General features: G+C 50.0%; 5 protein-coding genes across 5 annotated transcripts; 1 reads left to right on the plus strand and 4 right to left on the minus strand.

The window, feature by feature from the left end:
* Positions 1 to 2,398: 2,398 nt before the first annotated feature.
* On the minus strand, positions 2,399 to 4,858 carry BU24DRAFT_436986 (RNA-binding domain-containing protein; the record flags this gene model as incomplete). The annotated part of the gene is made up of 2 exons (XM_033530188.1): positions 2,399 to 4,688; positions 4,842 to 4,858. The coding sequence occupies 2 exons, from the start codon at positions 4,856 to 4,858 to the stop codon at positions 2,399 to 2,401; spliced, it is 2,307 nt and encodes a 768-aa protein (XP_033378492.1).
* A 61-nt stretch (positions 4,859 to 4,919) lies between these two features.
* On the minus strand, positions 4,920 to 5,867 carry BU24DRAFT_455288 (uncharacterized protein; the record flags this gene model as incomplete). Its single annotated transcript, XM_033531364.1, has 2 exons — positions 4,920 to 5,486; positions 5,558 to 5,867. The coding sequence occupies 2 exons, from the start codon at positions 5,865 to 5,867 to the stop codon at positions 5,098 to 5,100; spliced, it is 699 nt and encodes a 232-aa protein (XP_033378493.1). The 3' UTR covers positions 4,920 to 5,097.
* A 1,525-nt stretch (positions 5,868 to 7,392) lies between these two features.
* BU24DRAFT_467632 (uncharacterized protein) lies at positions 7,393 to 9,012 on the plus strand (the record flags this gene model as incomplete). Its single annotated transcript, XM_033532453.1, has 1 exon — positions 7,393 to 9,012. One exon carries the CDS (start codon positions 7,393 to 7,395, stop codon positions 9,010 to 9,012), a length of 1,620 nt encoding a protein of 539 aa, XP_033378494.1.
* Positions 9,013 to 9,181: 169 nt separating this feature from the next.
* On the minus strand, positions 9,182 to 10,720 carry BU24DRAFT_455289 (beta-lactamase/transpeptidase-like protein; the record flags this gene model as incomplete). Its single annotated transcript, XM_033531365.1, has 5 exons — positions 10,562 to 10,720; positions 10,467 to 10,498; positions 10,136 to 10,409; positions 9,370 to 10,081; positions 9,182 to 9,322 (listed from the first exon to the last, which is right to left on the minus strand). The coding sequence occupies exons 1-5, from the start codon at positions 10,666 to 10,668 to the stop codon at positions 9,182 to 9,184; spliced, it is 1,266 nt and encodes a 421-aa protein (XP_033378495.1). The 5' UTR covers positions 10,669 to 10,720.
* A 206-nt stretch (positions 10,721 to 10,926) lies between these two features.
* On the minus strand, positions 10,927 to 12,497 carry BU24DRAFT_428187 (NAD(P)-binding protein). Its single transcript, XM_033529410.1, has one exon. The coding sequence runs from the start codon at positions 12,135 to 12,137 to the stop codon at positions 11,121 to 11,123; it is 1,017 nt and encodes a 338-aa protein (XP_033378496.1). The 5' UTR covers positions 12,138 to 12,497; the 3' UTR covers positions 10,927 to 11,120.
* Between the last annotated feature and the right edge of the window lie 191 nt (positions 12,498 to 12,688).

The following is a 12,688-nucleotide window of genomic DNA, read 5'->3' on the forward strand; positions in this document are numbered from 1 at the left end:
CCACTCTCTTTATATCTTCTCCAATGCTGCCGTGCGACAACTAGACTGACGGTCGATCTGTACAGATAATCCAGTTAATCCAGTTTCATCGTCACTGTGCAGAGTAACTTTAACCGTCTATTGGTCGACGTTCAATCAAATGCATGGACATCCTTCATGCTTCGATTCTACCGGTCCGGAGTGGGTGTCAACTGCGAGGATACACGGTAGACACCGCTGGTACATAGTCTGCGTTACCCTTGGTCGTCACAGGTGTTGTCATACCCATACCTCTGCTTGGGGTGGTTGTTCGTTATCCAAAGACGAGCAAACATAGAAAACCTCCTTAGCAGTAGCGCCGCACCCCTTGCGAGTGAATTCGTGTCCCGTGAGAGCCTTCGTAGCCTACGTCAAGTCTAGACTTCCTCGATCTATGAAGTCATGAGTGTTCTAAACAGAATATCCGAGCCAGTAAAGTCGATGCTATGATGCAGTCAGCACGTTTGAGGGCATTAACAGACGATCTGGCTCACTTGCCTCTGGTGAGAGGGCCGGGGTGCATGAAAAGCGACCAGCAGCCGGGGATTTGGTACATTCAATCCAGGTAGAGGGTAGATTCATGACAGTGTGGCAAACATATCGATGTCCGATTCTGGACGCTGAAATGTTGGTTCCGTGCGCCTGGCACCACAGAATCCGCAGGAAGGTCATGGGCATATGCAACACTGATTCTCGCAGGGACTGGCTTGCCTGTACGCTCCATCGTGCATCTCGATGCCAAGGTGTACCGTCTGAAGGGAAATCCTCGAGGACCCTGGGAAGAAATTGAACGAAAGAAGTGACCCATCGTCGTGTGAAGGGGGTTTTGAGCTTTATGCATGCATCTCATGTAGCGGTCCTGTCGTGCACCTATTGACTGATGTAGCCCTCACTGATTGCTTCGTGCAGCTGGCTTCAGGGAAGGGCGGTCGAGCTCGCTAGTACCCGTCGTTTCTTTGGGGATACTATGCGGTCCGCCCCTGTCCTGTTCATTCCAAGTTCACAGCATCAGACAGTTGGTGTGGGACAGAGATGGCAGATAGACCTGTTGCTGTCAGCTCCCGGTTCGATTCCCCCCTTCCCCGAGTGCCACGGGGGAAATATGTACGTAGGTTACAACTACAGGACGATTGAAAGCTGCATGTGGATTCTCTGCTCGTATGTACGATTTTCTTGCTTGTAGGACCATGAGAGACAGACATAGCTAACGGGCCAATCAATGCATAACCGCCAAAAACTGCCCACAATCGAGCAGGACGATTGAAGACCAAAGCAGACAGCTCATATCTCCGCTCTGATTCCCCTCCCACCAGGTCTACACCATTCGGGGTGGCTCACTCATGACTCCCTCACCTCCCTCATCACTCATTAAGGACTGTTTACCGAAAGAGGAAATTTTGAGACCCCAGACAAACTGTTTCCGGGACCCACCTCCCGCAACACTGAAAGCCACAATGGGATCAAAACGGCCAGCCGGCCAATAGACATATTCGATTGCATTTGACAAGAAGCATGCCGGAAGGGGAACTGCTTCCCCCGTCCCGAACGGCCATCGTCGTGTTTCATTTGCGTTGCCCAACCGTTGCGTGCAGGCTTGGCCCTTTGAAATGTCACCTTGCGGGAATGGGCCTCGAGGAGGGAGGAGACCATACTTTGGTACTTTCATTTCTTGGTTATGGGTGATGATGAAGGTCTCTCGTCCCTAACATACGGTGTGCTTCATGGCTGTATTTGCTGCAGGCGAACGGACCTTTTAGAAGATACCAACATAACTCACCTACGAGCAGACGGTTATGAAGCCTTATCCAAAAAGCTCGCGCATGGAAGAAAAACGTCAATGACCCGCCGTCGCAGAGACTCATCGCAAGTAAGAATAGCCGATAATTCCATTCGTGACCCTCCCAATTGGGAAGACGCACGATAGGTTGTATGACTTCGACCTAAATAGGAAGGGCGTGCAGCATCGGGGCCTTGTTACGCGCAGGACTCGTTGGGCGGCAATGCTCTGAAATGATTGTTCTGTCAGTGGTCAAGTCCCCACGGCTGCGTGGGGCTGCAGTCAATTGTCGTCGGCGCATGTCGTACAAGCAACGGCGCTCGAGCGGCGGTGTAAAGAAATGGGTGCGAGGATGAAAATTTTCTCGTGGGTGTTACATGAAGCAAGCAGTAACCCGTGTTCAATTACGAGGTGGAACTTGGCTACTAGGGGGGGACTGGTATCGTACGGTCTTGAGAGATATTCACTTGTGAGGATTAGAGGGTTGGGAGAGGAGACGGTGAAGACAAACAAATGAACGATGAATTGGAGGTATTCCGCCCATACATGAGAAAGCTTTTCCTATTTACCACGACGCCATAGATGCACATGAGATGTTAACCGCTAGGCCTTGCCACCCTTCTTCGCCCTCCTTGCCATGCGCTTTTTGCGAATGATGCGCGACCGTTGCGCAAGTTTGTCGTCCTCTGCAGCTCCAACCCTGGAACCGGCATCGTCTCCCCGTTCCCCGGTATCTGATCCATCTGCCTTCTTACCCTTGCCCTTTTGCCCTCTTGCTGCATCTGCATCATCACGCTTCCGCTTGTTGCCAGCGCCACCTGTAGAACTAGGTCCAGCATCGACATCACCCTTCGGTTTCGGGAACTCCCGAGCCTTATTCTCTCGATCTGATCGACGATGTACGACATTTGCATTCTCCAATGCAAATTCGACGATCAATCTCTTCTTTTTGTCTTCAAAGGCCTCCTTTTGGGTTTTCTTGCTCTTGGGCTGGTTATCGGTCTTCACCTTGTAATCGACTGCGTGACCATTTAACCATCGGAGACCCATGAGCGCATTGCGATGCGTATAGTACTCGATGAATCCGTACCCGCGTGATCGACCCGCACCAGTGCCTTCGGTGACCTTGCTTCCACCCTCGGTCTCGAACACTACTTTGGCTTGCTTGACCAGACCTTTGCCCTTCGTCTTGCGATGAAGCTCCGCAGCGGCGTCGAATCCACGAGTCAATTCTTCCCTCGAGATGCCCTGACGTTTGCTAGCCTTGACATCTGAAGCGAAGCCGACGATGGCCTGGCGAGCGAGCGCTTTGAGATCCTTCGACGTAATGCTTCTGGGGATGTTCCGGATAGAAAGACGTGTGAGCGATACATGCAGCGATGGATTTGTTTGAATGAGCTTCTGTCGCTGTTTTGCACTGGACTCACGAAGAGTGACCTCGGAGGGCGAGAGCTTCTCGTACAAAGGAGAGCCTTTGGCAATGGTTCCTTCGGAAAGGAGATAGAGACGTCGCTTGTCCTTGTCACGGCTAAATCGAGCGGCATGGTGGTCTGCCGCAAGACGGGCAGCTTCGTTGCGATCGACCGCGAGGGAAAGTCGGAGAACTCGACCGTCCATGGTGTATGCACCTGATGGATCCGCCTCAGAGTTTTCAAGGACGGAATTGGGAAGTGCAATGTTCGAGCCTTGTTTTTTGTCATTTGATTTGGGTTGTGGCGCGTTGCGAGGTACACCCTTCAAGCAGTTTGTAGCGTCTTCGTCACGAACGAAGGAAACGAAGCCTGTGCCTTTGGGCTTTTCGGTTTGCTGGTCCATGACAACACGGGCGTAGCGTAGTTTTCCGAATTGCGAGAATTGTTCAAATAAAGAGTCGTCATCTGCAGTGAATGGAAGGTTGCGGATGAAAATTGTTCTGAGGTCTTGTTTCGGTGGGGGCGCCTCCGGTTCGATTTTGATGCCGCCATCCTCATCATCTGATATGTCTTCGAGGTCGGTGTTGCTGTCTTCGTCATCCTCGTCTTCGTCTTCGTCCTCGTCCTCCTCATCCTCTTCATCGCTGTCCTCATCAGATTCGGTCAGCACTGAGGATTCGGCGTCCGAATCATCTTCCGCGTCATCAGCTTTGGCCTTTTCTTCTTCTCTCTGAGCGCTTTGTAGATTCTGCCATGTATCCCTGTCCACCGCCCAATCCACAGCAATTGCTCTGCCATCGATCTCCTTGCCATTCAGGTTCTCAAGAGCCTTCTCTGCATTCTTGCGTCCGCGCAACAACACAAAGCCAAAGCCCTTAAGTTCCCCATTCGGTTTCTTCGGCAGCGTGGCGATCGTGACCTTTCCGTAGCTTTGGAATAACTTAGATAGATCTTCGGGTGTCTTGATACTCCAGGGAAGGTTACGAAGAATAAGCTTGGGGGGTTGCTGATCTTTTCGTGCTTGCTCGCGTTCTTCCTTCGCCTTGATCGAAGCGGCGGCGGGAGTGCTCTTCTTGTGTCCGGGGATTTCAGAATCGATATCACGGTGACGAGGCTCCGCAATCTCTACCCTGATCTTACGACCCTGTAGGTCCGCACCATTCAACTCGTCCTTAGCACGCTGTGCGTCCTCCGCGTCTGCGAACGTAACGAAACCATATCCTTTGCACTGCTTTGTGGTCGGATCGAGAACGGCGAGAGCGTGTTTGATAGGATACGACTCGGAGAAGAGCTCGGTAAGATGTTCTGTTGTTACAGAGGGCGCCAGCGAGCGTATGAAGAGCGAGCGGCGCTGTTGGAGGTTTTGCTTGCGGACTTCCTCATCGTTCGGTAAGGGTTCAACATTTGAGGTAGGTTGTTCAGCGTCGACTGTCGCAGTGACAGCTTCTGCGCCGTCCACCGAAAGGCGTTGGCGCTTTATCCTAGGACCCATTTTGTACAATTGCAAATTGATTGCTGTAGGATCGAATTTGCACTGAGAGCATGGGAATAGACTGAACAAAAAAAAAGTTTAGAGGCCAAAGCGCAGAGTCTTGGCACCTGCGGAGTGTGGCCAACCCAAACGGGTAATTCACCATGGGCCGTGCACCATATGTCAGATGCACTTTATACTAACTTCTCAACTCCATAGCATCAAGAACATAACAATTACTCACTGATACGGTCCATCACCTAGCTATATGTGGCATTTGCTCTGGATTCTTCTGCGGGATATGAATTGTATTTCTCTACACAATGGGAAATTCGGCATCACCTCCCCCTCCCCAAAGGCTCGTCCATCTTCCTACCATCGATTCTGTCTCAGATAGGCACGAGACTCACGACATCATGTTACTCCTGCTGTACACTGCGAAATAATGCAATCCCGCCATTACCGCCGCTAGAACTTTTCAAACCTCCCATGTCCTCCGTCAATCCGGCCTTGTTGTAGAATACCCGATTCTTCTCACCACATAGTACACTTGCACTTGTACGCTCTTCATCGGCTTTCCTGATACCCCAATCGACTAGTGCTTTCCCAATGCCCTTGCCTTGGTAATCTGGATGGACTCCGCAGACGTAAAGATCCCAGCACTGAGAATGTTTGCCTGTCCAGTAAGAAGCCGCGCTCTCGACTGCGGAGTTGAGAATCGAAGCACGTGCAGGATCTGCAGCACGATTTGGGAAAAAGTACAGGGAAACGTTGTGATACAACGAGTAGGTCGGAGAGATCAGATTTCCTACCCCATGCTTTAGTATGTGTATGTCGTCTTTGAATTTAGCAAGGCCAGAGCTGGGGAAGGGAACACACTTGGATCGAGACGTGGAAGCTCCATCGCTTTGCCACCATCCCCGATTCTCCTCCAATCTGCCGCGCCGACAATTCTTTCAATACCTTCTTCTATAACCGTAATAACGATGAACTGGTGTCTCCAGTCCCAGAATCGTTCTCTAACTCCCCGGAGAAGGAAATAGTAGACATCTTCAGGGCTCTCTTCTCGATGGGGATGCATCAAGTCTCCAATGACTTCGTCATCAAAGAACGCATAGTACCAACATCGAGCAATAGCAGGTAGATCAGAAGCCGTTGCCAGGCGAAGAATAAGTTCTGGGCTGTTCATGGTTTTGATACTCCGATGCTTCATGAATATTGGCTGACAATCTTACGATAATTAAAAAGGTCGTCCCCGTGTAACATATCAGTGCATTATTTTCCCCAGCTCTTCTGTAGGATAGATGTTGAATTTAGAAAATCAATAGAGTACCTAATGCTTGAAATATTAGAACTTCCCCGCAAGCCCCACCCCTTGCAAAGCATGTGGGGTCCTGCATGGAGCAACAATTTTGGTGAAGAAGGTTTGATTGAGTTAGATAGACAACAACAATAAAAGGAATATTTCACATTTAACATGTGTCAACTGCTCGGAAACAAATATGGTGAGGACGATTCTTTCATCCAAGATCTTAGGGTATCCAGCCATGTCTCGTCCGAGCCACTCAATACTAGGAGTGATCTTTGAAAGAGAAATGCTAATGGTATTGCTCAATTGATATATGTTGCTGTTTTCAAGAGAGAGTTCACTTAGACGTGCATACTACTTGTTTCCTGAACTCAATTGTTGATTGAACCCGGACCGGGTCATCATTACCACAGGCGGTGCATTCAGAGTCCAACGTGTTTTGGCTTTTGTAGGGTGACATAATGGGTAAGGTAGGTGTCTTTATTGAGATGAAGCATCGTGAGAGTCAGACAGTACCTGACCAAACAACCTTTTTCCTCTTCAATCGTAGGTTGAGAGAAAAGACATAGCGAGTGACGAAGAAGTTCGTGAGGTATGAGAGTAAATCCATACTATGGCATTTGAAGAGGGCATTACAGAAATAAGGACAATATGGTAATGACTACTGCATCAGATTGTGTGTTGATTCGAAGAAAACCTCTACCTTCACTACTAGTCTGAAATTTAGGTAGACATGGATCAGTGACCCAGCTCGCCCGTACAATCTCTCTCACTCTCTTCCTCTCTCTGTCCTTCTTCTTCCCATCGAACAAGCTACACACTATCCACACGGCGTCTTTTTTTGTGAGAAAAGCGAACCAGCTAACGAGTAGCCAGATACCAATACCTTTTCCCTCGCTCGTCAGGATTTCTGGAGATATCATTGTCACCTTTCCATTGAGTTGAGGTAAGTGAGAGAATGGGTGAGAGAGAGAGAGGGAGACAGCTGACTAGTGATACCTTTACCTTTACCTTACCTGGGGTGCGAGGACTTGTTTACCTATTTATTCTACCCGTCCTCCTTCACTGCTTCACTCCATCCTTCCATCCACACACACATACACACACTGCTGCACTCGACCTCGTTTTTGCTCGCAAGAAAGGAGCCATAGCTGACTTTTCAATAGATACCACGAATCAGCTCGATCAAGCATCAAGCTCATTGCAGTTGCACCTTTGGCAGCTTTCTTCCTCGTTGAGAGGAAACATTTGGTGAGTTTGACGGCGATGGCGATGTGACGAAGTTTGACGGCGATGGCGATGTGACGAAGTTTGACGGCGATGGCGATGTGACGAAGTTTTACTCAGACATTTGCAGGAACAAATACAGGCCAGGCCTGATATATCAAAGTCCATCTCAACTAAGATGGCGTCCCACCCACCGTGGCTTGCTGCATTGATGCAGGGAACCGCACATGATGACACGGTCATGACTGAGAATGAAGATGGAGACCACGATGACTCCATCACCTTGACCCCATATCTTTCAAGCGCCTCCGCCCCCGAAGCGGAATCAGATCTAACCTACTCCCTTCTCATCGATGCCCTCTTCGAAGCTGGTACAGCTTCACTCCATGCGTATCGAGCCAACCCTGACCGTGCTCAGCGCTTTCGAAACATGATGAAGTACTACACGACGGTTTGCAGAGACAACGAGGCTGCGCTTAAACTTGGAGAAGGCGTCGATCAAAGTGCTGAGCAGTTGAGGGAGTGGATCGATTGGGAGATTGAGGAAGTCAACCAGGGCAGAATGACTGGGGGAGACATGGACCAGGTGGAGGAGGAATTGTTCAAGAGGAAGTTCGTTGCCCCAGTCAAGCAAAACATCTCCAAGTCCTATAATGAGGACATGGGACTACGCGACATCCGCTCTCTATACGCATTAGAGCTGATCAAACTGTCTGATGAGGCTACAACCGCACTTTCAAAGGCTAAAACCGCGGTCCAATGCCACTTCGCCGAAGCCACGTACAGAGCTGGCGTCAAGAGACTTTCCAGGAAATATCCCGGAAGCCCAGAGAATGGTCTCACATTCACAGAAGACGTGAACGCAGAGTTGTCGAAATTGGAGCCTACAACTGAGCAGACACTGACCGCGGAGTCTTCATCCTCGGTTCCCACACATGACCACTATGACAGCGCCGTCCATAATGGACCCCTTGAGGGTCATAGAAGCGCAGCCGGTATTGAGGCAAGCGACTACGATGTCGAGCATAGCGGCTATACCACAGAAACGGCCGCGAGCACCGACTCCCTCCCGGGATCAGCATCCAGCTCTCCAAGGAATGTCCACCACCGCAAGCGTGTTCGCGAAGAGGACCAGCTTGATTCATCTACACAAGAAGTTCTCAGGTACTACTCGTCATCGCCTGAAGATGATTTCAATGAGGTACCTGCCATTCACCGTGGCGCAAGCCGAGAGGAAGTATTTCTTCAAGCTGTCCAATACGTCAGAGATGAATTCCCCGATGTACCCATCATGGACAGACTCGTTGAACATGTGCGAGACAGCTTGGTTCGCCGAGTCTCCGAGAATCCTCAATCCGAGAGACTCCACCACAGCAGTAACAGCCAGAGCCCCGACACCTCCGAGTCGGACGATGAGTCGGTGTACCCTGCATCCGACGAGGAGGAGCATCCCTTCGACTCCCCAGCCTCTGGAGACTCCTTCTCCGCCTCTCCACTCGCCCGTTTCTCCCGCAACGCGGGCGCCATGCTGCCGGCGATCTTTCAGGAGGCAGGCTCGGATAGGGAGCCAGAGCATGGAGGCCTGCAGGGCCAACTACTTCCTGGGGGTTCTCCCACCCCAGGCGCACATGGCCACCGGGGCCTCGGTACCCAGTCATCTCCAATGGAGTTGTCAGACTCGGGTGAGGACTCCGAGGAGGAGTCTGAAATCGAACCACTGCCGGAGCTGGTCCCAGATGTCGAGGGGGAGACAGATCCAGAGTCTCCCCAAGAGCCACTGACCGATGGCGAATACTGATCGGAGCAGCACTGGCGGGAACTACCTTTCGACCTCGACTGAAGGTGGATAGTGAGATGCTCAAGATGTAGAATTGTATAACAAAGCAAGTTTTGAAAGTTCATTCTGAATGCCTACAGTCTATTGAAAAGTGATCAAAATGGTGGTAGAAATATTACCAGAATTATCCTCACTCCCTTTGCTCTCCTTTAGTAGCTTTTGCGTACATTGCCCTCTGGAATTGTTCGTGGAGGGCCAGAACACCAGGAAACATAGGTGGCATAATCTGGCAGAAAGCAACACCACAAATTCCTGCCTTGTGGTCCATGTACTGCTGGTTGTTAACTCAAGCTTCTCTAATAGAGGCAACCTACTTACCCATGTCATACTAGGAACGCCTCCCCAAGTATGAGTACCCGCCAACATTCTCCCTTCCAGATCCTGCTCGACCGTCAAGCCCGCAAAGCTCCACGTCTTCTCGATTTCCTGAGGCAAACTCATGCCCAAGAATTGAGCATGTGCTGGAGAAGAGCGCAGATACTCGTTCAATGCCGTCTTAACTTCATCGTTCAGCTGAGGTCGGAACAGCTCATCATACGATTCAGAGTTGAGAAGCCTGTTGTCCCGTCGCAGAACAGCCTGCAAGAACGTGAAGAAGTCTTGTGCGCTGCCATACCCGCCCCCGCCACCTAAGCAATCGGTACCTCCAAACAACATATCTTGGTCTGAAGCGTCTTTCGCCGGTGCTTCACCTGTCTCGCTCAATGTGCTCAGGGTTGCTAAGCGATCCTTCATGTCCTCCCGTTTCTTCGGATAGAATGTAAGATCCTTGATACCTAGAGGCTCGAAGATCTTTTCGACCATAAACTCCTCGAGCGACTTACCCGTCACCCGTTCGATCAGCTTTCCTGTCCAATCCGGGCTGCCACCATATCGAAAGCTAGTACCAGGCTCGAAAAGAAGTGGTAGTGTCGTTTTGTCCTCAACGGTAGGTCCTGTCCATGGTTGTTCGTTTCGACTCGCACGCCACTTGGCCAGCAGTGGGCTGAACCAGTCGTACTCATAGCCGGAGGTATGGCAGAGAAGCATACTGTTTCCAATTAATTAACGACCAAAGCTCTTGTATTACTATTCGAATTCTTACCGCAACGTGACTGGCGTCTTGTGTTGTTCGTAGATCCCTTCATTCTTCTCGTCGTTCCATCCTGTGAGTATCCCGTATTTGCCTACTTCTGGTAGTGTTTCTGTGACGGGCTTCTCCAATTCCAATAGTCCCGCTTCTACAGCTTGTAAGCAGGCCACTGAGGTGAGAAGTTTGGTCATAGAGGCGATCCAACAGATTGTGTCGAGCTTGAAGGGCTGAGTTTCTCCCTCTTTGAGCGATGCGACACCGTCTGCCTTGGAGTATAGAATGTTTCCTAGAGTGAGGAATGTTGATCATTGATGCTTATTGAAAAGGGATCAGAGTGTGTTACCATCTCGGCCCCCTGCAATGAGTGCGTAACCGCTAATCACAGAGTTCAATTGACGGATTTCGGGGCTGCTGTGCAGAGAAAGGGAAACCACTCACGGCAGGATCTTCTTCTCGATAGCTTCTTTGTATGCTTGGTCGAAAGGCACTGACGCTTCAGATGTAACGTGTCGCGGAGCAACCTTGGTTTCGGAGTAGAACGCCATCTTGTTTGTTTTAAATGCACTGTGAATGATAAAAGACTTAGGGATATTGTGATGTTACAACTTTGGCAATTTATTGTAGGGCACGCTCCTTTATAAGCTCTCTCATTTTCCATGATCGTGGCACAGCCGACACAGTGGGTTTCTGACAGTATGATAAGCCCTATAAAATACTAAGACATGTTGGGTTGTAGAAGATCGAGCATAGGATTCTAATTAAGCCCAATCAGGAAAACCTCCGGTTGACCAATGAGAAGGGGGTTTATCTCATTTCATGTAATTGCTCCAGCTCATGCAGGCCAAATAATGTTATTGCAGTTATTTCACCTTGATTCTATAGAACTCCAACGCAATCCTTCTGTCCTACATCTTGATTGTTGTAGTGAATAATAGGAAAATGTTCAACCTTCCTCCCTGCTTCTCCTCTCCATGCTATCTGTCCAATCGATCTAATATCACACATCTAGGAATGGTCCAATCTTCTCATCCACCCACTCCATATATCTCTTTGCCTCCCCAGTTCCCCCGTCTTCAACTGCTAAATTCGCGAGAACAAGATCCTCTCTCTGCCCCGGATGCCACCTCCCGTCGCAAATCCCATACCTCCCCTCTTCCGCAGCTTCCATCGTCACCTCGTTTGAAAATCCCATCCAAAGATACGTATACGCACCAAAGACAGTATCCCTCATGAAAAACCTGAAGACATAAGAAATAATTGTTGGCGTGAACCTCCAAACGTTGGTAAAGTACGTCCCGGGATTGCCAGCGATGTTAACCACACCAGATTCCCTTCCGTGTTCCCTTGCCAGCTGCGAGGCAGAGAACCACGCAGCCGTCTTCGAGATGGAGTATTTGACGCCTATATTTGTACCTGGAGTCTCTAGGAAAGATGGAGGCACTCCGCCTGTGGGCGCCATGCAGTCTACGACAATGCTCGCGGACCAGACTACCCGCACACTGTCCTTTGGTGCAACCTTTGCGGTTGCCGTGAGAATTGGGAGTAAGCTTCTTTCGAGGAGAACATGCGCTACAGTGTTGACTCCGAGGTGCATTTCGATGCCTTGCTTTGTCCTTTTGTTCCCGGGTACAGCTGCGAGCCCCGCATTGCAAAACAGGACATCGAGTCTTGTCTCCTTCTCTTTAAAGCTCCTAGCTGCGTCTCTCACACTCTCAAGATCTTCCAGATCCAAGGGTACGAAATGCAAAGATCCAAGGTCACTCTTGTCGACATCAGCGTATGCTTCTTCTATACGCTGGATTGCTGCATCGACATTGGCTGGTGTGCGGGAAAGAATATAGACCTTTGCGCCGGCGGCGTAGAGTAGTTTGGTGAGCTCGTAGCCAATTCCGCTGCTTCCTCCCGTCACGATGAAGACTTTGCCCTTCTGTGAGCCTAAGTTCTTCTCTGTAATTGGAGCGCGGTCTTTGGGTGGGAAGATTTGCGTCCAGACTGCTGATAGACTCACGCCCATGATTGGAATGGTGTTGTGAAAGTGGAATACTGCACTGTTTAGGGAAGAAATTCCGTTAAGGCGAGTTTACAAGTTCTGATTCACTCTTTTTAAAGAGATATTCAATTTTTGAGTCCCAAGGAACTGTAGTCGAGCGTGAGGACCAGCACTTCCTCCGCCGAAACGGCGCAGTACGACTGATGTAAGAATGCTGCGGCGTAGCTTCGAGATTTGATAGATCCCGGAGCACTGCGACCTACGCCTGCAGCTACCTACTTGTAGTTGCGCTTATCTTAACGTGCCACAATTTCGCTGAACATTAGAGGGGCAAGATCGTCGCTACTAGTGATCGTTCGCTATAGCGATCGGTCAATTAATTTACTTAGCCTGATAGCGGATGTCGGTGTTGTACTGTTATTATATAAGGCAAATTGCGTTAAGAAGGCAACTTGCATGAGACTGACTGGCCTATCGCCGTTCGAGTTGATGACATGGGAACGATATGACGTACGAACATCTCGGGTCTGGCAAGCCAGAGCGTTGGAAACGTGATCACGGTTGAACTGCATATA

Source organism: Aaosphaeria arxii, assembly GCF_010015735.1.
Source record: "Aaosphaeria arxii CBS 175.79 unplaced genomic scaffold BU24scaffold_12, whole genome shotgun sequence".
Taxonomy (NCBI): Eukaryota; Fungi; Ascomycota; class Dothideomycetes; order Pleosporales; genus Aaosphaeria; species Aaosphaeria arxii.

Bases quoted from the DNA above. Each gene is read 5' to 3' on its own strand.
- BU24DRAFT_428187 (XM_033529410.1), bottom strand. From the start codon at position 12,137: ATGGGCGTGAGTCTATCAGCAGTCTGGACGCAAATCTTCCCACCCAAA.